Source organism: Hoplias malabaricus, chromosome 16 (genome assembly GCF_029633855.1).
Source record: "Hoplias malabaricus isolate fHopMal1 chromosome 16, fHopMal1.hap1, whole genome shotgun sequence".
NCBI classification, from domain to species: Eukaryota; Metazoa; Chordata; class Actinopteri; order Characiformes; family Erythrinidae; genus Hoplias; species Hoplias malabaricus.
This window is the reverse complement of record NC_089815.1, coordinates 11,507,188-11,528,110: the sequence shown is the minus strand read 5'-3', so window position 1 is coordinate 11,528,110 and position 20,923 is coordinate 11,507,188. Positions and strand designations below refer to the sequence as shown.

The 20,923-nt window shown below is 38.0% G+C and overlaps 1 protein-coding gene across 10 annotated transcripts in view; it reads left to right on the top strand.

The window, feature by feature from the left end:
- herc1 (HECT and RLD domain containing E3 ubiquitin protein ligase family member 1) overlaps positions 1–20,923 on the top strand; it is a 68,690-nt gene extending 47,767 nt beyond the window's left edge. For 8 of the 10 annotated variants that reach the window (XM_066647791.1, XM_066647797.1, XM_066647795.1 and 5 more), the window contains exons 49-78: positions 242–509; positions 1,501–1,714; positions 2,793–3,049; positions 4,432–4,559; positions 4,679–4,815; positions 5,141–5,341; positions 5,429–5,559; positions 5,683–5,894; positions 6,006–6,126; positions 6,240–6,386; positions 6,733–6,834; positions 6,954–7,127; positions 7,662–7,997; positions 8,469–8,534; positions 8,622–8,747; positions 9,318–9,456; positions 10,175–10,356; positions 10,609–10,764; positions 12,738–12,860; positions 13,158–13,260; positions 13,749–13,918; positions 14,260–14,398; positions 15,028–15,197; positions 15,491–15,660; positions 15,939–16,104; positions 16,732–16,808; positions 16,949–17,201; positions 17,895–18,047; positions 19,652–19,957; positions 20,048–20,923. In XM_066647791.1, the coding sequence (XP_066503888.1) occupies positions 242–509; positions 1,501–1,714; positions 2,793–3,049; positions 4,432–4,559; positions 4,679–4,815; positions 5,141–5,341; positions 5,429–5,559; positions 5,683–5,894; positions 6,006–6,126; positions 6,240–6,386; positions 6,733–6,834; positions 6,954–7,127; positions 7,662–7,997; positions 8,469–8,534; positions 8,622–8,747; positions 9,318–9,456; positions 10,175–10,356; positions 10,609–10,764; positions 12,738–12,860; positions 13,158–13,260; positions 13,749–13,918; positions 14,260–14,398; positions 15,028–15,197; positions 15,491–15,660; positions 15,939–16,104; positions 16,732–16,808; positions 16,949–17,201; positions 17,895–18,047; positions 19,652–19,957; positions 20,048–20,233 (5,113 nt within the window). In that variant the 3' untranslated portion in view covers positions 20,234–20,923. The remainder of the gene's footprint in view (positions 1–241; positions 510–1,500; positions 1,715–2,792; positions 3,050–4,431; positions 4,560–4,678; positions 4,816–5,140; positions 5,342–5,428; positions 5,560–5,682; positions 5,895–6,005; positions 6,127–6,239; positions 6,387–6,732; positions 6,835–6,953; positions 7,128–7,661; positions 7,998–8,468; positions 8,535–8,621; positions 8,748–9,317; positions 9,457–10,174; positions 10,357–10,608; positions 10,765–12,737; positions 12,861–13,157; positions 13,261–13,748; positions 13,919–14,259; positions 14,399–15,027; positions 15,198–15,490; positions 15,661–15,938; positions 16,105–16,731; positions 16,809–16,948; positions 17,202–17,894; positions 18,048–19,651; positions 19,958–20,047) is intronic. The other 2 variants (XM_066647798.1, XM_066647796.1) reach the window with 1 other exon arrangement.

The following is a 20,923-nucleotide window of genomic DNA, read 5'->3' as shown; positions in this document are numbered from 1 at the left end:
ATGTAAATATTTCAGAACATTAAAATAATACTGGAAATACAGATCTCAAAGCTTTCTGCGGAACGGCTTATATAATCATCTTTTGTGAAATCCTGTTTTTTTTTTTATGTTTTGGACTTCATTTTATAAACTTGTAAATTGTCTGTGTGTAACTTAAAACGTTGCACAATAAAGTTATACTGATTCTGATAAGTTTGTGTGTGTTTGAGTGTTAATGTATGTTTATTAATTTCTCCCTCAGTGGCTCCAGTTGCAGTCTAGCTGCTGGACTAGAGTCACTGGGCCTCACAGACATTAGGACCTTGGTTCGTTTGATGTGTCTGGCTGCAGCTGGTCGAGCTGGCCTCTCTACTGGCCTTGCCTCAGGCCCTGGAACATCTGAGCGGCCCAGAGGAGCTAACAAACCCACTAAACCCATATCCTGCCTTGCTTACCTCAGCACTGCTGTTGGCTGCCTTGCCTCCAATAGCCCAAGTGCTGCTAAACTGCTGGTCCAGCTGTGCACCCAGGTGAATATACTTTTATTTATGCTTATTTGGTCCATGCATTTTCCAGATATATGCAGGAAAATCATCATAATTGCTAATAAGTCTTAATAAGGACAATTTCTAGCTAATAATCTGTAGAATTCTCTTTTTTATTGGCTACTTATCAGAACATCTGTATAATTATCACTTGATGTAAAGTATGTATTTGAGGTCAAATTGTGGTTTATTCTATGTAAGGTTGTTGTTTGTGCAGAGCTGCTTAATTTCATGTTCTGAATTAGATGGCAAGTTCAGTAGTAGTGATATTTTTAACATTTATCATCAAAACTTTGTACAAAGTGATTTTAAACAGCTTTTTACATACAGTACAGCATTAAATCTGAAACAGAAAAAAAGCATTGATAACTGTGGCCACCAATTATTGTTATATTTTTGAGGAATTAGACATATTGCCACCTAATATTGAGAGGGGCAACATCTTTTCAGACCCGAAGGTCAATTTCAACATGAATTCTAGATGCCTATTTTCCCGAAATAACAAATAAAAGAAAAAGATCATCTGTGTGTGTCTAGATTACATTATATTTGCTGATAATCATTCATTGGAATGCTTAAGAACACCTTACAGCATTTTTCTCAAACCAAGTATTAGTATTAATAATGTTCTGATATTTATTAATATTTGTGCTGTTGTTTCTGTAACCTTGGGACAATCACAGGGTCTCTTTTATATAAGTGTGCATACAACAAATATGTTATTGAAAAGCTTATATTTCACTTGATAACCAGATGCAGGGCCTCAAAATAGATAAGAACAAAATTGTATTGCAGAAAATAGAAGTTACATTGAGGAATGATAATAATGACCTCCTGACTAGAGGTGAATTGTGGGTAACTTTTGGTTCAGATGAGTATCAGTCACGGGTTGTTAATGAGTCAAAACTTGAAAGAATTGTTTCCTACATTTATTTAACTGAATCCTCTTATTCCCTTCTCATGTCTCTCACTGTAGAACCTGATCCTAGCTGCCACAGGGATGAACTTAACCACAGTGGACGATCCCATCCAGAGAAAATTCCTGCCCAGCTTCCTGAGGGGTGTGGCTGAGGAGAACAAGCTGGTGACATCACCAAACTTTGTGGTGACCCAGGCCCTGGTTGCTCTTCTGGCCGATAAGGGAGCGAGGCTAAGACCCAACTATGATAAGGCTGAACTGGAGAAGAGAGGTGGGTGGTCACACAACAAGCTCTTACGCAAATATGTAGTCATTTAACATTAGCACATTAACATGTCAGAATTTTATCAGAATGTGCATCTATTTAACAGTTCATTCATTTGTTTCATTGATTGTCATGCTTTACACAAAGTATTGCCTATATGTATTTCCCTGTCCTGTCCTGTCCTATGTCTGTTTCCCTACAGAGATATGGCTCTGTTTGTTTTTGTTCTTGTCTCTGCCCTAGTCCTGCCTTTGTCTCATTAGTGTTTCCAGGTGTTCCTTGTTTATCCCGTCATTTAATTCCCCTTTGTTTGCAGTGCTCTCTTGTCCATTCTTGTGTGTGCAGATGTGTGATTCTGTTCCTTTATTTTACCCATGTCTACTAGTTAGTGTTTTTGTACCTTCTCGTATTTGTGTTATTATAGTATTGTTTTGTCCTTTAAATAAATTTCCTTACGTGTAGTCATTTAACATTAGCACATTAACATGTCAGAATTTTATCAGAATGTGCATCTATTTAACAGTTCATTCATTTGTTTTTCACTTGATTTATTCACATTATTAAAAATTATGTCTTGGTAAAGGATCATCTTAATTTTTTGCTGAATTTTACAAAATGTTCTAATTTTTATGAAATCAGGGTTTGCAAAATTATTCATAATTTCAGCTTTTGTTTGTAACTTGTGCTTGTTTTCCATAAAATTGTAAAGTGAAATGAGCTCGCTATAAAATATATAGACATAAGGCATGCTTTACACAGTCACATTTTATATTAATAATTTTACTTACCAATAGCTTAATGTTTTTTTTTTTTTCAATATTCTTAAAATGATACAAGAAGTTTTAGATATAGATTTAATATTTTGCCTCAGAATTTATTGCATCAGTTATTTAGCTCTCTACATGTACCTGCAGCAGAGGAGCTGTTATACACTAAGTTTTGCATGCAGCTTTGTTTTGTTGGCGTTTCAAAGCTTTTACATGATCATAATTCATTTTTCCTTTTTAATCATTGATCATCCCTCTCGCTGTGTGTGTTTTTGTTTCTGTGCCTCTCACACTTGGCCTGGCCTTGGTCCCTGCAGGGTTAATGTCCTCTATCTATGCCCATCCTTTCTGTGCTCCTCCTGCTGTAGGCCCGTTGGAGCTGGCCAATGCACTGGCAGCGTGCTGCCTGTCATCTCGCCTCTCCTCGCAGCATCGCCAATGGGCCGCACAGCAGCTGGTTCGCACACTGGCTGCCCATGATCGGGACAACCAGAATCGGCCGCAGACCTTTGCTGACATGGCCGGAGATTTGCGCAAGTGCTCCACCATCAAACTAGAGGCTCATCAGGGCAGGGTAAGAACTGTGTGTATACAATGCATCTGTATATAGAAAAAAATTTAATGAGATGGGTAGTTAATATTACTGACAAATTCAAATAAAAAGTATTGTATGAAATGAAAAATCATGATAAAAGTGGTTTGAAACACAGTAAACAAAAAATAATAATTTTAAAAAGCTGACAATAAAAACAGACCAAGCTTTTGGCATCTGTGTTTATTTATAGAGCTGTCCATTCCACCTTTAAAAACGTACCATTTACATTCTGGCACCAATGTGTTCATATTACTTATACTTTACATTATACTTGTTTGTAATTTGTAAACTGTTGTCCCTGGAAAGCATTTGCGTGCTGTGAACGTTTAAACAGAATAGTTTTCAACACAATAAAAAAAATTGCCTTTATAATAACTAATTAAGGCAGTTTAATCAATGCTTGCTTTCACTTTTGAGAGAGCCATTTTGTACATTTCTGTTACATAAATTCTATATGAATTCAGTTTATATGGATGTAATAGTGGAATTCTTTGAATAATAGAAGGACAGCTAGGGTTAGGGTTAGCTATGTTGGTTGGTGAGTGCTAGTAAAGGGATTTTTATGGATTATATATATATATGTGTGTGTGTGTACACAAACAATATATATTAAAATTTCATATATTCATAATTTCACATAGTTTGCATAGTTCTGTATACAGTGAATAGTACCATGGTGTGAGTTTTATTAGTCTTTATTAATTATAAATTTTGTGTTGATTGTAAAGCATCCTTGGGTTTTTAGAAATGTGCTATATAAGTGTAACGTTAACTAAAAAAATGATTGATTGATTGTCATGCTTTACACAAAGTATTGCCTATATGTATTTCCCTGTCCTGTCCTATGTCTGTTTCCCTACAGAGAGATGGCTCTGTTTGTTTTTGTTCTTGTCTCTGCCCTAGTCCTGCCTTTGTCTCATTAGTGTTTCCAGGTGTTCCTTGTTTATCCTGTCATTTAATTCCCCTTTGTTTGCAGTGCTCTCATGTCCATTCTTGTGTGTGCAGATGTGTGTTTCTGTTCCTTTATTTTACCCATGTCTACTAGTTAGTGTTTTTGTACCTTCTCGTATTTGTGTTATTATAGTATTGTTTTGTCCTTTAAATAAATTTCCTTACGTGTATGTAGGCCTCCTCGTCTTCACTGCCCAGCTGTGCCTCCATAACCATAAAATTTACTGATTTACATCTTTTTATCTTTCTTTTGTTCTTTCTAATGACAAAAATGGCATATTAATACATTTTGTTAATTTGGTAAATTGTAAATATCCACATGTGGACTGAAGACTCATCTCTGTGTGGTGATAAATATTACATTCTTTTTTTGTCCTTGGTAATGTTCTGACTGCATTTGTATTACATAGGTGATCTCTTGTGGATGGTGCACTAAAAAATGTTTGCTGGCCACCAGCGGAAATGATGGAACGGTTCGTGTATGGAACGTGACCAAAAACCAATACACACTTCAACAGACATGTGTCTTTAACAAAATGTGAGCTGTGTCTTCAGAACTTTCCAACTGGAAATAATTTATTTATGCTGCTCTTTACTGCTGTAGTAAGTGGAGCATGTATATGAGTATAAACTGTTTGTGTGTTCATGTTTACTCAGAGATGGCTCCTCTGAGGAGTGTGTAAGTGGACCGGGGTCTCCGGGTGAGCCAAGCCTGGCACCAGTTTCATGGAGTGTGAGCGGGAAGTTCTTGGCTGCTGCCATGGAGAAATCAGTCAATATCTGGCAGGTCAACGGTGAGTCAGCATTTACCAATTCTCAAATAATATAACAGAGATTAATGATACATTTATTTATGCTGACCCAGAAGTAAATGTATATTTGATTGAAAATATTTTAGTATGTTTATGAGTAGGAAAAAACACAAGTAGAAAAATATTTTAAATTATCAAGTCAGCATCATGAACTCATACCTAATATTATGTATATAAATAAATAGTTAAAAACAACAAATTATGACTACATAACCAATACAGTTTTGCCTTGTGATGAAGTAGCAGGAGCAAAGTTATTTAATTAATGTTAATTAGTGACTATTCTGTGTACTTGTGTCTGTTTCAGGTGGTAAGGGCTTGCTGGACATTCAGCCTCACTGGGTGTCATCACTGGCATGGCCAGAAAATGAGCCTGGGTGTCTGTGGGCTGGAGAGCCTCGAGAGCTTTTGTTGGTTGGTCGCATGGATGGAACTCTGGGACTTCTCGAAATGCTAGATGGCTTTAACTTGCAAAGAACTGAACTGCAACATTGCTACAGAAAAGATGGTACAAAGAGGAAAACAGTAATTGCTTCCTTTTTCCTTTATTTCTTATGTTTGCATTCTAATATATCACTATATATGTTTTTGGTAGTTGCTGTGATGCACATTGCATGGTACAGTGAGGACCGCCCCTTTGCTGTAGGCTATGCTGATGGAAAGCTTCTCATTGGCTCTAAAGAACCCTTGGAGAATGGATCTGTGGTGGTCATTGATGCTCACAAGGTTAGCATCATGTTTTTGCACATGGCCCACATTTCATTCACAGAATATCAAAAATCCCACGCTTGAAAACATGAACATGGATAAAATAGTGTTTACTTTGTCCTTCTGCTCTGTTTTCTGTAGGAATGTATCAGTTCATTACGTTGGGGTCCAGGTGGGCAAATTCTGTTAAGCTTTGCCAAAGAAGAGACAGTGCATCTCTGGACAGGGTCTGGAGCAGGTTTGGGACGGAGTTGGGCTTGTCTTCAGAGCATCACTCACCCCTCAGTTGTGAATGCTGTTGCATGGTGTAATCTGCCTGGACAAGGACCCAAAGCACTGAATATGTTCGCCACGTATGTGTCATTACACAAGAATAATCATATTCTCTTGTATTTTTCTTGATTATGTTCTCTATTCTCTATTCACATACATTTTATTTGCCAATACGTTTGTGTGTAATACAGGTGTTGTCAGAGTGGACATGTGTCTGTGTGGACAGTACCTCAAGATCCTTTAGTCTTTTGCCAGTCAAATTCAGCCAGCTCAGAGGCATGGTGGGAAACTGAGTCCAAGTCTAAACCCAAGGTATGTTCACCTGCAATACCTAAATGAAAGTGACTGTAAATAACAGGATTGCTCTTTTGCAATCAGATTTAAACTGAAACCTGGGGTTTGCTTGTGTGTGTTGTTATGTCCAGTTGGCTCCACGACGATTTGAAGCAGCAGTGTGTATATTCCAGTTGCGTGGTCACATGACTCCAGTGCGGACATTAGCATTCAGTCCTGATGGTCTGGCCTTAGTATCTGGTGGCGTTGGAGGGCTCATGAACATCTGGTCTCTGCGGGTCAGTTACATACTAGGGTTGTAAATATCGAAATCCTTTTTTAGATTAGATTTTATTACTAATCGTTGAAGCCCATCGTGGCATTTCAAATGCCAAAACAGTTGGATTAAACTATTTTGTTACAGTTTAGTAGTACATCTAAAAGCATTTTGAATGCACAGATTGCATCAGTAATAAATGATTGACAATTAACTAAAAATCACTTTTTGATTTTTAATATTCTATTTTGGCCAAAATAAAGCAAATATGTTATTAAATTGATGAATGCAATTAGCTGCCTTCAGGTTGGTTCATGGTCTTATTTATTCATGCACATGTAGGTGTATTAAACTGTCTCTGTGTGTAGGATGGCTCAGTGCTGCAAACTGTGGTTGCTGGCTCCGGAGCCATACAAAACATGGTGTGGATCCCAGATGTTGGGGTGGCTGTCTGTTCAAACCGCTCAAAGGTAACTTATCCAAATTGCTTATTGTGGCTTTTGTTTTTGGTGACGTTTATCTTGTGTCAAATTTTTATTTTAAGAGCACAAACTCGTTTTTGTTTATTGTTTATTTGCTTTTCTTGTAGGATGTTCTGGTCATCAACTGCTCCACAGAGTTCATGACAGCCAATCATGTCCTGGCAACCTGTCGCACTGCTCTAAAGAAGCAGGGGGTTGTGGGATTGAACATGGCTCCATGTATGCGGGCTTTCCTGGAGAGGCTTCCCATCATGCTTCAGGAACAGTATGCCTATGAGAAGGTACACACTTTTTTTTTTTTTAATTTGGCAAGACAATTCAAGGCCAAATTTACTGACCCACGTTTAGTTCCATGGCATTTGTTTCTTGTGTCTAAGACACCAATTACAATTGTCAAATTGTATATATATATATATATATATATATATATATAGTCAAAAAAGAAGCAATTGCTAATTTATTATAATATTTATATAATAATTATTATATAGCAAATATTATTAATTAAAGTATTTATTATTTCCTCTATAAATCTGAAACTTATGTAAAATAATTATTTTTTTCTTTGGAAAATGGAGAAAACCATCTTTAATTTTTCAAACGTTTCATGATCACAAGCATATACAACTAAGTGATAACATTCTCTTATAACTACTTTGGACCTTTTTGTTTTGTTTTGTGTTTTGTATGCAACTTTGAAGAAAGAGGCGTTTTATTTATTATTAAAATGTTCCTTGATTAGCAGTTCATTTAAGGATCTTAATACAAATTGTATTCAGACCACGTGTGTGTGTGTGTGTGTGTGTGTCATTTAGCCACATGTAGTGTGTGGAGAGCAGCTGATCCACAGCCCATACATGCAGTGTCTGGCCTCTTTGGCAGTGGGTCTACAGCTGGATACACTGCTCTGCTGGCCCCCAGTCCCTCCACACCTGGCTCACTGCTCTGTTGAGGCTGGCACCTCAACATCATCTTCCTCCTCCTCCTCCTCCTCCTGGCACTCATGGGGCAGCAGTGAGTGGTCATGGCTCCACTGCTTCTCCACCACTGTCAAAACTGCTGAGGCACTCGCCCGTGGACAAACCTTCCCAGAATCCTTCAGTGTTCCTGATCTGGAACCTGTGGCCAAAGACAAGATGGCACTGCTTATGGTAAGATACATACACGCTGGTTTAAAATGAAAGTAGGTTCAAAGATGAACCGATGTTTGCTGTGATTGCAGTTTGGAAGACTGAATTTTTCATATTGTAGGCTGTCTTTTTATTAGATTGCACCGTTAACCATATTTACTTAATGCATTTTATATCTTAATAAAACACAGATTGTGAATGGCCTGTAGGTAATATAGAGCAAACAGGAACAACTGAACTCACATGCTGTGACATCACAACAGAAATGCTAAAAAGAAAACAATATGGCCTGGCTCTCAATTTATAGAAATCACCATTAATATCACACTTGCAATATTGGTGAGAAAAATCTCAGTTGGACATGTACCCCAAATCATTTTCAGCCCTAACACAAAGTATGTTTTAGTAAAAGTAGGTAACAGATTGAATAAGCTGTGTTTTTAGTTTTTAAATCTTTTTGATTTATTTATATTTTCTTTTTTATGTTTCCAGGACAACAGTAAATGGGTTCCTGGCATGGATGAGCAGATAATGTCTTGGGCCACTTCCAGACCAGAGGTAACATCATGACTGTAGTTTTTGCACTAATTACACATAACTAAAGAAAACACACAAGGGTAAGATGGTTGATTGTGTGTTAAACAGGACTGGCACCTGGGTGGAAAGTGCGATGTTTATCTTTGGGGGGCAGGCCGTCATGGTCAACTCGCTGAGGCTGGACGCAACATTCTTGTGCCAACACTGGCTACTTCCTTCTCTCAGGCTCAGCAGGTACATGTTTATTGAAAAAGAAAATGGCTAAAGTAATCAATACATTCACCACTATATATATCTTTGTGTTGTCTGTTCTGTTGTCAATGATATGAGCTAAAAACGTCAAACAAATGGTCATTTGACTTGAAAGAATATAGCTTTTGTGAAGTATTCGAAATATTTATTAAAAGATAAAAAATCTTTGGACAAATATATGGCATTAAAAATGCTGCTGAGTAAAAGCAGAGCTGTTACGGGTTTTAATTTTGGGGCTAGATTGTATACTATTCTGAGAATACTCCATTTGGTACTGTTTTTCTGTCTCTCAGCTGATGGTGTGCTGTGCACGGGTAGTGGCAAAAAATAGGACCAACTTTTTTTTTGCACTTGTGCATGTAACTGTTAAAAGGCAGAGCTTGTTTATGTATGTGCTCTCACACACACTCTGGTTCAAACAAAAAGATACAATCACTAAACACAGTTAGAATAATAACCAATAAAATACAACTTGATCCTCCAAATGATGCCTATGCACATCATGTCATGTGTAACATGTTTTTTCATAATTTCTGTTTTCTTTGTGGGCAGGTTGTATGTGGGCAGAACTGTACATTTGTAATTCAAGCGAATGGGACAGTATCTGCTTGTGGAGAGGGAAGCTATGGTCGTCTCGGACAGGGCAACTCTGACGATCTGCATGTTCTCACTGTCATCTCAGCACTGCAAGGTAACACACACACAAACAAACAATATTACACACTCCTTATGATATACATAATACTGTGTAAAAATAAAACCTTAAGCCTAAGCATGAATAAGGGGGGTACTTACTCACAGCAGCATAGAAGAGACAGAATATTGTAAGACAAATTTGAGGATGCACAACACATATATTTACATCACTATAATAAAACCATTAAAGAAGGACTGAAATTTTGAGATATCAAACATATTTAGAGAGATGCTTGACTTGTGCATTATTATAGTTCAAGTGATTTTTTAACAACAATACTTGTATATCGGTAATCTACTGACTTTTATTGTTCAAAAAGCAGTTTCTTCTCTCCCACAGGGTCTTTCTGTTTGTTTTTGAGCATCTTTGAGGTTAGGGAAGTTCATGCTTTTAGGGGTGCTATCCTCTATGACTTTTAACTAGCCTCCCTTGCTTTGTAATTTGTCAATGAAGTCCATCAGTAACAAGTTTTTTACTGGGCAAAGGAATAAATGAGTATGTAGCATCAAATGAGGACCCAATTAGATAGGCGAGCTGCAGCAGTCCATGTTCTGACTGAATTCCACATAGTTCCACAAACATTCACTTTTTTGTTATGCAGCTTATGTTTTGGGCTCATGTTTTACATGAAAAGAAAAAGAAGTACCCAAAACCCAGATTTGTGTTATCCATTTAATAAAAAACAATTCATTTCACTGTGACCTGTGTGCAGGTTTTGTAGTGACTCAGCTTGTCACATCTTGTGGTTCTGATGGACACTCTATGGCTCTGACTGAGAGTGGTGAGGTGTTTAGCTGGGGAGATGGAGACTATGGTAAACTTGGCCATGGAAACAGTGACCGTCAGCGGAGACCACGCCAAATAGAGGCTCTGCAAGGAGAGGAGGTGGTGCAGGTCAGAGACACAAAAAATCCAGATCACTTTGAGTAAATGTCTTCTTTGCACAGCCAAACCAACAAAAGAACACTTGCCCTAAATACAAGGACTTGAAATTTTGCAAGACCTTCAAACTTACATAAATCAGTCTTGGTTTGGTTTTAATATGTTATCCATGAGTTTTAAATGGACACCAGCCCAACTGAATTCTCCCTGGTGTGTCTGATTATTTTTGGTAGTAAAGATGTGAAACTCTGTTTTTGTGTACAGATGTCCTGTGGATTTAAGCACTCTGCTGTAGTGACAGCTGATGGTAAACTCTTCTCCTTTGGGAACGGAGACTATGGCAGGCTTGGCTTGGGCAACACTTCAAACAAAAAACTGCCAGAGAGAGTCACTGCCTTGGAAGGTCATCAAGTTGGCCAGGTAAAAAAAAATGCACACATATTAAATATCTTATTTTGATAAGAATGTAGATATCATAATTTGTAACAGTAATTTTGGACCATTTTAATGTTCCTTACACTAGTTTATAGATTTGGACATCTATAATTGATATAGAAAAGTAAAAAATAATGCTATTTCATGCTTTCTGACCATCAGAGGGTGACTAAAGGTACAAAATTTATACCAACAAAGTCATGTTTCAGAGGTATCTACAATATCAGATTGTTTCCTTCACACAGCTCACTAGGCAGCAAAGTACTCTTGCTCTTCCGAGCTGGGATTGCATCCTGGATACTCATGTGTAAGATTACACAGTGAGTCTCCTGTTATTTTGTTATTCGCCCCATGTCTTGAGACTTCATGGTTGGCTTTTCTCATGCTCCCCCCTCTCTGCATGAGACAGCTCTCCTTGACAGCCTATTCGAGTGACACCACGGATAGCTCTCAGTGTTCACTCCATTTTTCAGTTGGCTGTTATTTCGCATACCAGAGCTTTTTCACACAGGGGGTTCTCCGTGCTACACTTAATTTTTCTACCTTCGCCACTTATTTTGGCTATGGGTAGCCTGTCTTGTAACATGTGCCTAGCACCTTGGCTAGATCATTGCCACGTTGTGTGCCCATCCTTGTCTTGGTTTATTATTTAGGTTTAAGATTGATCCAGCTTTAACTGATCCATTCATGCTCTGTGTGGTCATGCTTTTAGCTCAACCTGTGGCCAATCCAAATGTAGGGCATCAGATCTATAAACACTACACAGATTTTTTTGCTACCAAAAAAAAACAAAACACACATTGTAAACTGTGGTTCCTTCACACTCACAAGGAAGAGGCAATGGGTCAGACTTTTCATTGGTCACTGATTTTGGATGGACAGGTGTGGTAAAACCTCCTTTGGGGCCTAGCCACGCCCAACCTCCCAGCTTTCAAGCGTTTTGAAAGTGATAGGATTGTACCCTCTTACCGGTCGAGACATGCTCTCTGAATGTAAACCATAGACATACTTAAACCACCGGCTTTCCACTAAAAAGCAGATAACGTCTTCATATTTGTTAAGGGCCGATATTATACAAAGTGGAGCAGCCACTGCGGTCAAACCATCTACACTTCACGAAAACGCAGTCATACCATCTACACCAGGCTTCTCTGTGCGCGTCTAGAGCTGTAAGCTTTAAGTACACACTATCTGATCACAATATCAAACCTTACTGCTTGAAAAATAAGTGATATTACCCTTAAATGAGAGCAAACCCCAGAACCTGAATGAAATATTAAAAGAATCCAATTTGTCACCATGTACTCTATTTATGTGTATGGTGTAACTGCTGACACTGTTGCTTTGTGAGTTTTTGTTATTGGCCCTACAAAGTATGAAAATATTATTCACTGTTTGGTGGGCAGACTGGGGTTAACGTGCAGAGAGGTACAACAGGTTGGTATCCCCCACTGTGATGGTACAGTCCTATCACCTTCATTACAAGAGGCAGTAAAGGGGGAAATTCTTTACTAAATATACCAAATGAAAAAAGTGGAAAAAATAAAGTTTTAAACCCAGTTTGCAATATTTGTATTTAGCCTCAAACGAACAGAAAATTGAACTGATAAACGTTACACGGACCACATACGACTTTGTTTGTATAAAGCCTCCATCACACACTACATGCTAGGGAAGCATCCAAGGCTGAGCCCCCCTCTGGAGGTCATCTAGCATCAAACCAAAGTTACATTTTAACATTACACAGTTACAACTAGCTTTTTTTTGTACAGTGACAATATGCACATGTCCAGTGTCTTTAAGTATTTAGTTTTCCTTGATATGCTTAGAAAAGCATAATGTAATTGATCCTGCTAGGCCAGTATACGTGTGTGTGTGTATGTGTGGTCCTAGTGAGTTTAATTTTAAGATAGTAAAACTCAAAATATTTCTGGTAATGGAAGCATTGGTGTTTTTAGGTGGCTTGTGGGCTAAATCACACTTTGGCTGTATCAGCTGATGGAATGACAGTGTGGGCATTTGGAGATGGTGACTATGGGAAACTGGGCCTTGGTAACTCAACTGCTAAATCCTCCCCACAGGTATTCTACATTCACAGAATGCACATCTTTCACAGTTCGTTTGGTTCTCGATTTCTGGGGCCTGGTTTAGTCTTTAGAAGGTCCCACATTTACAAATTTATGTCAAAGCAATATACAGAAAACATGTAAATGTCAGCAGGAATGATGCACAGTGCAAATTAATTGTAAGCGCTGTGTACTCTTTGATTTATAATGGCCCCCTGTAGGTAAAGAAAAAAAATCATGCTTCACAAACAGCAGGAGCCAAACCAAATGTTTCACAATCCTAGATATGTCTGTGTTTTGTTTTCTTCCTAGAAAGTGGACATTCTGTGTAGCATCGGGATTAAGAAGGTGGCTTGTGGGACACAGTTCTCCGTAGCATTGACCAAAGATGGAAATGTTTACACTTTTGGGCAAGGTACATAGTGAAATGAAATACTATGGCCACTCCTGGTCAAATGTATTATTTTGGTGATTTTTTAAAATTCCTCTCTGGATTAAACCCCATACCCCTAGAAACTCATCAAAGTTACATATTTAGAAGGGTTTTTGTTATTATTGTTATTGTTTTCAAAAATTATTGCATTAATAATATATGAAAAATTATAACAATGTGGACTGTTCAGACACCTTTTTTCCCATTAATTAAATTCAGCAAATAAATTTAACTTTGCACTAAGGTTTGCAAAAAAATATCATATTTGCATGTGTACTTGTGCATGTGAAAATGGGTATCAAATCTTATGCATGTAATTGTACGGTTGTACTTTTTGTTTGTGTTTTTTTTATCGTTTTTTGGGGTTTATTTTAAGAAATAATTTGATTGTTCACAAGTGAATGCACTCATGTTACTGGGCTTTTTTGAATAATTTAATTGATTAATATCTTTCCATTAAAATATCCTAGATCGTCTGATTGGTCTGCCAGAGGGGCGAGCACGTAATCACAACCGTCCTCAGCAGGTCCCAGCTTTGACAGGTGTGTTTATTGAAGATGTGGCAGTAGGAGCGGAGCATAGCCTTGCTCTTTCATCCACAGGAGATGTTTACGCTTGGGGGAGCAACTCAGAGGGACAGGTAAAGAAATTAGCTCACAACTACTGATAAAGCAGTCATTTTCTTCACATTACGAAGCTATCATACTGACAGTTCATGACCTGGATGTAGCAGAGGATGTGTATTAAACTATTAAACCTATTTTAAACAATGTCAGCCCTATGGGGGTGATCCACATTATTGAGCATAAACTGGTTTATTTAAGAACTACAGAAGTAGTTATATGAATTTCCATTTATACAAAAAAATCTAAGTAATTAAGCAAACAACAAAACGTTTTTTGCAACTACTTGGTGGTGAAAAAATAGCAGATTTCATGAATATTGTTGTTAATAATGTCTTTGCCCACATGTATTATGTAGCTGGGCCTAGGTCACACAAACCATGTAAGAGAGCCAACTCTTATCACTGCTCTGCAAGGCAAGAACATCCAGCAGATTTCTGCAGGACGCTGCCACAGCGCAGCATGGACTGCACCATCTGTCCCTCCAAGAGCACCAGGTGTACACACGCGCACACACACACACACAGCAATAATAGGCATATGAGCAATGTAGAAGTGTTTAAGAAGCAAGTAGAAACAATTTTAGGAATTTATTTGCAAAAATAAAAAAAAAGAAACATTTGGACATTTTGGATCCAAATTACCAAGATGTTTTGGAGTCTTACCAAATATTTTAGGGCTCATAACTAGCCATATTGTACTTAAAAACATTACTGTAATGTTTGGACTTTGTGTCATTCTAACATGCATTCCTTAAATTGAGTTTCACTGGAATGCTAACATGCTCACATCATGAAATTTCCAGCAAATTTGATCTTATATCCTCTGCCTAAATGACCAGCTGTCAATATTTTTTTTTATTTAATGCAAATCAAATTTTTATACAAAACTGAAAACTTACCTGTAATGATTTTATTTATTATTATTATTATTATTTTATTATTATTTTTTTTATTATTATTATTATTATTGCCAAAACTGCCACAAAGAACTGTTCTGCAATTGCATTATGTACAGGTTAAAGGATGTACATTTATTCACATCATTACATTATATTTTAACTAGGCCAATGAACATAGCGCTGCCCAGTCTGTTCATACTCTAAACTTTGATACTTACCCTCTAGGGTCATCAGTGCCACTACAATTGGGCTTGCCCGTATGTGTGCCTCCTCAGTACAGCTCTCTGAGAGACGTGAGCATGGAGGCCCTGAGAGCCAGGCTCCGCCTGCTCTATCACTTCTCTGACCTCATGTATTCCTCCTGGAGGCTTCTCAACCTCAGCCCCAACAACCAGGTAAACCTTAACACTCATACACATGACCACTGAGATCATACACCGCTACCAAGAACAAACTCAGTGTGGCTGCTAACTGCTAAGTCACTTTAAAGATAAAAAATATATATATTTTTCAAACTCCATTTAATGTGTAATTTTCACACAGCATAAACAGCAACTGATAACAATCCTACCCTCCAAACTCATATATATTAGTCGACCTCTGTAACAGGGTTAAACTTTACTAACTCTGTAACTAACATCAGATAAAAATGATCTGCCAAATGATTGCTATCTTTTATCTTTTTCAGAGTTGCACATCTCATTATAATCCAGGAACTTGGGGAATAGTTCAGGGACAACTGCGCCCCTTGCTTGCACCCCGTGTTTATATGCTCCCAATGGTGCGATCTATTGGGAAAACAATGGTGCAAGGCAAAAACTATGGCCCTCAGATAACTGTGAAGAGAATTTCTACTCGGTCAGTAACTTGCATCTTACACTTCACTGTAAAACATAAAATAATGTTTGACAATTGACATAATCTGTCGTTTTAGTTTTAAACTAAACATTTGCTTTGGTGGCCTTCTTTAAACCATTTTTATGAGTTGAATAAACCCAATTAAACTGCTTTTTCGCACATGAATTAACTTCTTAATGTTTACTTCATTAATGTTCTAGTTGCAAAATGTTGTTCTGGAAACAGTAGATGTTATTCTCCTCCTTATCTTCTATCTTCCTTTTTGGTGCTCTTTTAAGAGGTAGGAAGTGTAAGCCCATCTTCGTGCAGATTGCTCGTCAGGTGGTGAAGCTGAACGCTTCTGACCTCAGACTCCCATCCCGAGCCTGGAAGGTGAAGCTGGTGGGAGAAGGAGCCGACGATGCAGGGGGCGTCTTTGATGACACAATCACTGAAATGTGCCAGGTTCAGTCACCTTTTACATGTGTTACATCACACTATTACTGTCCCCATGCTTGTGGTTTGTGGTTTTGTTTAAGTGTGCACTAATGTTGCAAGGAGGTGCCTGCACACTTGATATTAATGTTCTTACTGAAAGGTTTGAAACATTATGAGAGTTACCTCATTGGATTACCCCTACCAAGTGTATAGTTAGAAATAGTTAGCATTGTCACCTCACCATCCACTTCTGAGTTGTGGGAATGGGCACAGAATAGCGTCTCCCACCACCACAACTCAAACAGCTTTTTCATTAATGTTGTTTTTTTTATATATTATTATTTATTTTGAAAATTTTTATTCTTGTTTTCAGTAGCTCATTTTATTCGGATTAGACACTGTCCTGTTTCATAGTATTTGTTTTCATTATATTATATTTCTTGTGTTTAATTAATCTGTTATCATTGTATAATGCTTGCCAACATATAAGGGTCACACTCTGTGTACTCTGAGTTTAAACTTGATAGCAGGATAACAGCAGGATTCCTAATCCCTATTTAATGTAACTCAAATTGTGTATATTATATATAAATGAAAAAATCCATCTAATGTATTATAGCTAATGATTTTGATTTTGTTTGTCTCTATGTGCAGGAGCTTGAAACAGGAGTGGTTGACCTACTTATCCCCTCCCCTAATGCCACAACGGAAGTGGGCTACAACAGAGACAGGTCAGTAATTCATTTCTATTTTAAAGCACTTAATTTCATGTATTTGCAGGTAGTTGCCATAAAAATAATCCATCATTGTATTTGTGAAGCTTTCTGTCAATGTTCATTGCGTATGCCTTTGTGTGTTTAAACACTTTCAGATTTCTGCTGAATCCCTCAGCGTGTCTGGAGGAGCATTTGCTCCAGTTCAAGTTTCTGGGCATCTTGATGGGTGTGGCCATCCGCACTAAGAAGCCACTGGACCTTCATTTAGCTCCACTAGTGTGGAAGCAGCTGTGCTGTATTCCACTCACATTGGAAGACCTGGAGGAAGTGGATCTGCTTTATGTGCAGACACTCAACAGCATCCTTCACCTGGAGGACAGCAGCATTACTGAACAGAACTTCCATGAGGTAACACACAGATTTGAGATTTGAGATGATATTATTTTAATATTGTATACTTGCTTGTAACAAATTTTTTAAAATCATAAACTCTAGAATAACACTAATGAAAATGAATTTAATTTCATAAGATTTGAGGAAGCTGAAAGTTGACCATGCTCAATGATTTAAAGAAGAAGAATCATCATTTTAATGGATCCCCTAAGAGGAAATTGCTTCTCTACAAATGAGCTTATTCACACACACTTGGGGCAGTGAACACACACACAGCAATATCGGGCCAGACAACCACCTCTGTGCCCAGGGAGCAGTTTGGGGGTTAGATGCCTTGGTCAAGAGGACGTCAGCCGTGGAATTTTTTTCCTACCGGTCTTGGAAAGCCATGGCTGCCCCCAAAAGTTTAACTTCTATAAACTATTCATTGCCAGATTCATTTAGTGTTTTTATAGAGATTGAAAACAAGCCTAGATTTGTGCCCAGCTGATTATGTTTGGCATTGAAATGACATAATCCCTGCAATATGCATCTCATTCATTACACTCAAATTGATTAAAAACAACAGCAAATTATGCCATTGTGGAAGTGCCTTACCTCCTGCTTATTTTGTACATAAACCTGAGTAATTACAACTAACCTGGCCCCGACTGAACAGATGTGCTGTGTGAATCACTTTATTTGAACTAACTTTTTTTTCTTTTGTAGATGATACCTCTGGACTCCTTTGTGGGTCAGAGTGCCGATGGGAAAATGGTGCCTATTATACCAGGGGGAAACAGCATCCCTTTGACATTCTCTAACAGGAAGGAGTATGTAGAACGTGCCATTGAATACAGACTACATGAACTTGACCGCCAGGTGTGTATGTCTGTGTTTCTATGTTGGCTCAGATACTGTAGAGTTGGGATAATCACTTGGCCATAAATCAACAGCTCTCATTGTGATATGATACACAATGATTATGATGATTTCTCCAAAATATTCATCCCCAGCCTGAGTTTTCTCTTCATATACAGACATGTTGATGGAGTGATATGAGACATCATACAAATAAATTAATACTTAAAAATAATTCAAATTGGAATTAATTAATTAAATGTTGGATCAGATTTTTTAATTTTGAAATAGAAGCTGAATGTGTGTGTGTGCTTCCCTACAAGGGACTGGCACCTGCTCCAGGGTGTGTTCCTGCCTTGCGGCCAGTGTTTCTGTGTAGGCTCTGGACCCACCTCGATCCTGAACTGGATAAGCAGTTAAAATGAATGAATGAAATAGAATCTTAAATATCACAGTTGAATATATTTGATACATTTACCTGTTATTTAAATGTGCATATTAAACATTTATTAATTATGATGTTTTAAAAAGAATTATTTAATGATGTGTTTATTTTACGGTTGCCATTACTATGAACAATTATATAATTACATTTGTCAGCATGACCAATCAAGAGTCAGTGGACGGGCATGTGCATGTAGATTAGTTCTACAGCATTCCTTGCAGCTTTGTCTCACCTTAAATGATGCAGAATTTTTTTCCAGGCGCCTGTAACTGCTTCAGTGATTAAGGTGGAAAAAGAAATCATGATATTCCTTTTATATCATCACTGTCTAAAAAACTCTTTTATCTACATCATATGAACATATCAGTTGCTGTTTATGCTGTGTGAAAATTACACATTAAATGAAGTTTGAAGAATATTTTGTTCATCTTTAATTCTCTGAATATATTCCTGCAGCTACGTACCCTCGAGAAGAACAGTCACAGGTTTACCTCCCTGCTGTTCCTGCAGCTCCTCTCGTGGAGTATTTTTTCCCCTCTTTTCGTTTCCTGAAGGAAGGTTTTGCTTCATCTTCTGATGATACACAAACTCTCCATAACTTGAGATGAGAGGGCCTTCATTAATTTGCGGGGCCCTGTGCAACGTGCATAGTGAGCGTGTAGTGTGGTCCGGCTCTGCCCTTAACACTTTAGTAAAATCATGTATTTGATTCCTGGAAGACTCCATGTCTGCACAAACTGAATACCAAATATATGATATTACTGAGGTGTTATTTCTATTCTTGTGTGATCAAAGTTTTATGACCTATTGTGCTATAGAATCAACCCGTATACATCGCAGTTAGGTCCTGCCTACTGACTCTGATGGGTCAAGTTTTCAGAGTCAATTGTGGCTCGACAATATCCTGATCTATAAAAGGGGGTAGCTGCAGAAGAATTAGGGAACCACAGGTCAAGACAGTGGTGAGACTTCACCTGTTCCTTGCAAGCTTTTTGAAATTTTAATAACTAAACTTTAACCATAGTGTCTTTACTTGAGTTAGTTTAGTCATTCCTCACACCTACCCTGAATCTAAATTAGATGATCAGTAATTAATGTGCCAGCAGTGCTAAAAACAGTTTGCAGATGGAATTGGCTCACAAAATACTGATCTCTGTTACACTGCATTTGTGTGTGGTAGGTGGCAGCTGTGCGTGAAGGCATGTCGTGGATCGTGCCAGTTCCTCTCCTCTCTCTGCTGACGGCAAGGCAGCTGGAGCAGATGGTTTGTGGCCTTCCTGAGATCAGCGTAGAGGTGCTGAAGAAGGTAGTGCGCTACCGTGAGGTTGAGGAGCAGCAGCAGCTAGTGCAGTGGTTCTGGCAGACGCTGGAGGAGTTCTCCAACGAGGAGCGAGTTCTCTTCATGCGCTTCGTCTCTGGACGTTCGCGCCTTCCAGCCAACACAGCTGACATCTCACAGCGCTTCCAGATCATGAAGGTGGACCGGGTAAGACTCTGATTTGTTTTTGTGTGTCTACAGAGTTCTAATAATAAAGTCTCGTTATTAATTTTGTTATACACTTCTTTATGCCTGCAGCCATACGACAGTCTTCCCACCTCTCAGACCTGTTTCTTCCAGCTCCGCCTCCCGCCCTACTCGAGCCAAACAGTGATGGCAGAGCGGCTACGTTACGCTATTAATAACTGCCGTTCTATCGACATGGACAACTACATGTTGTCTCGCAATGTAGACAACGCAGAGGGCTCAGACACAGACTACTGACCCCTCCATGCACAAAGATAGACACAAACTTTTGTGGACCCTGTTGAAGACTCGGTGCAGGCTCTTGTCACTTTTAAACATTCAGTGTTCTCATAGACATTTAAACACAATTGATTCAGTTTCTTTTAATTTTTATTTCTTAGCAGTTTAAGCAATCAGGTGGAGCTAGGGTGGGCCAGAGTATCAATTAGGATATATTCAATTTTCTATACTACTTTCTCAGCTATAATCTTCAACTCATTTTATCTCATCTCTGTCCATTTCTCAGCTCCACCTCCTTTTTTTCAGGGTTTTCTGCATGAACTTGTTTTATTTAATTTGGGAAAAAAATGTATAAAATGATCTATCAAAAAAGGAAACAATATTGTACATTGTGTAAAATGCTTCATTAGAAAATTGTTTTACCAAGTGTCCATATTTATTTTGTTTTAATTTTTGAATTGCCTACACCGTTTCATAACAGAGACAAATAAATGCTTCAATATTACTGTCCTTTCTCTTTGTCTTCTGTGGTTAAACCCATGTCAAATATAATAAACATTTCACTCCAATAAATGTTGACAGGAAAGTATTAAGCAGCTGTTAACGTTACACTTATATAGTGCCTTCTAGAAACCCAAGGATGCTTTAAAATCAACACAACATTCAAACCACAGTTATGGCAACTTAAAAAGATGCCCAAGTTGGAGA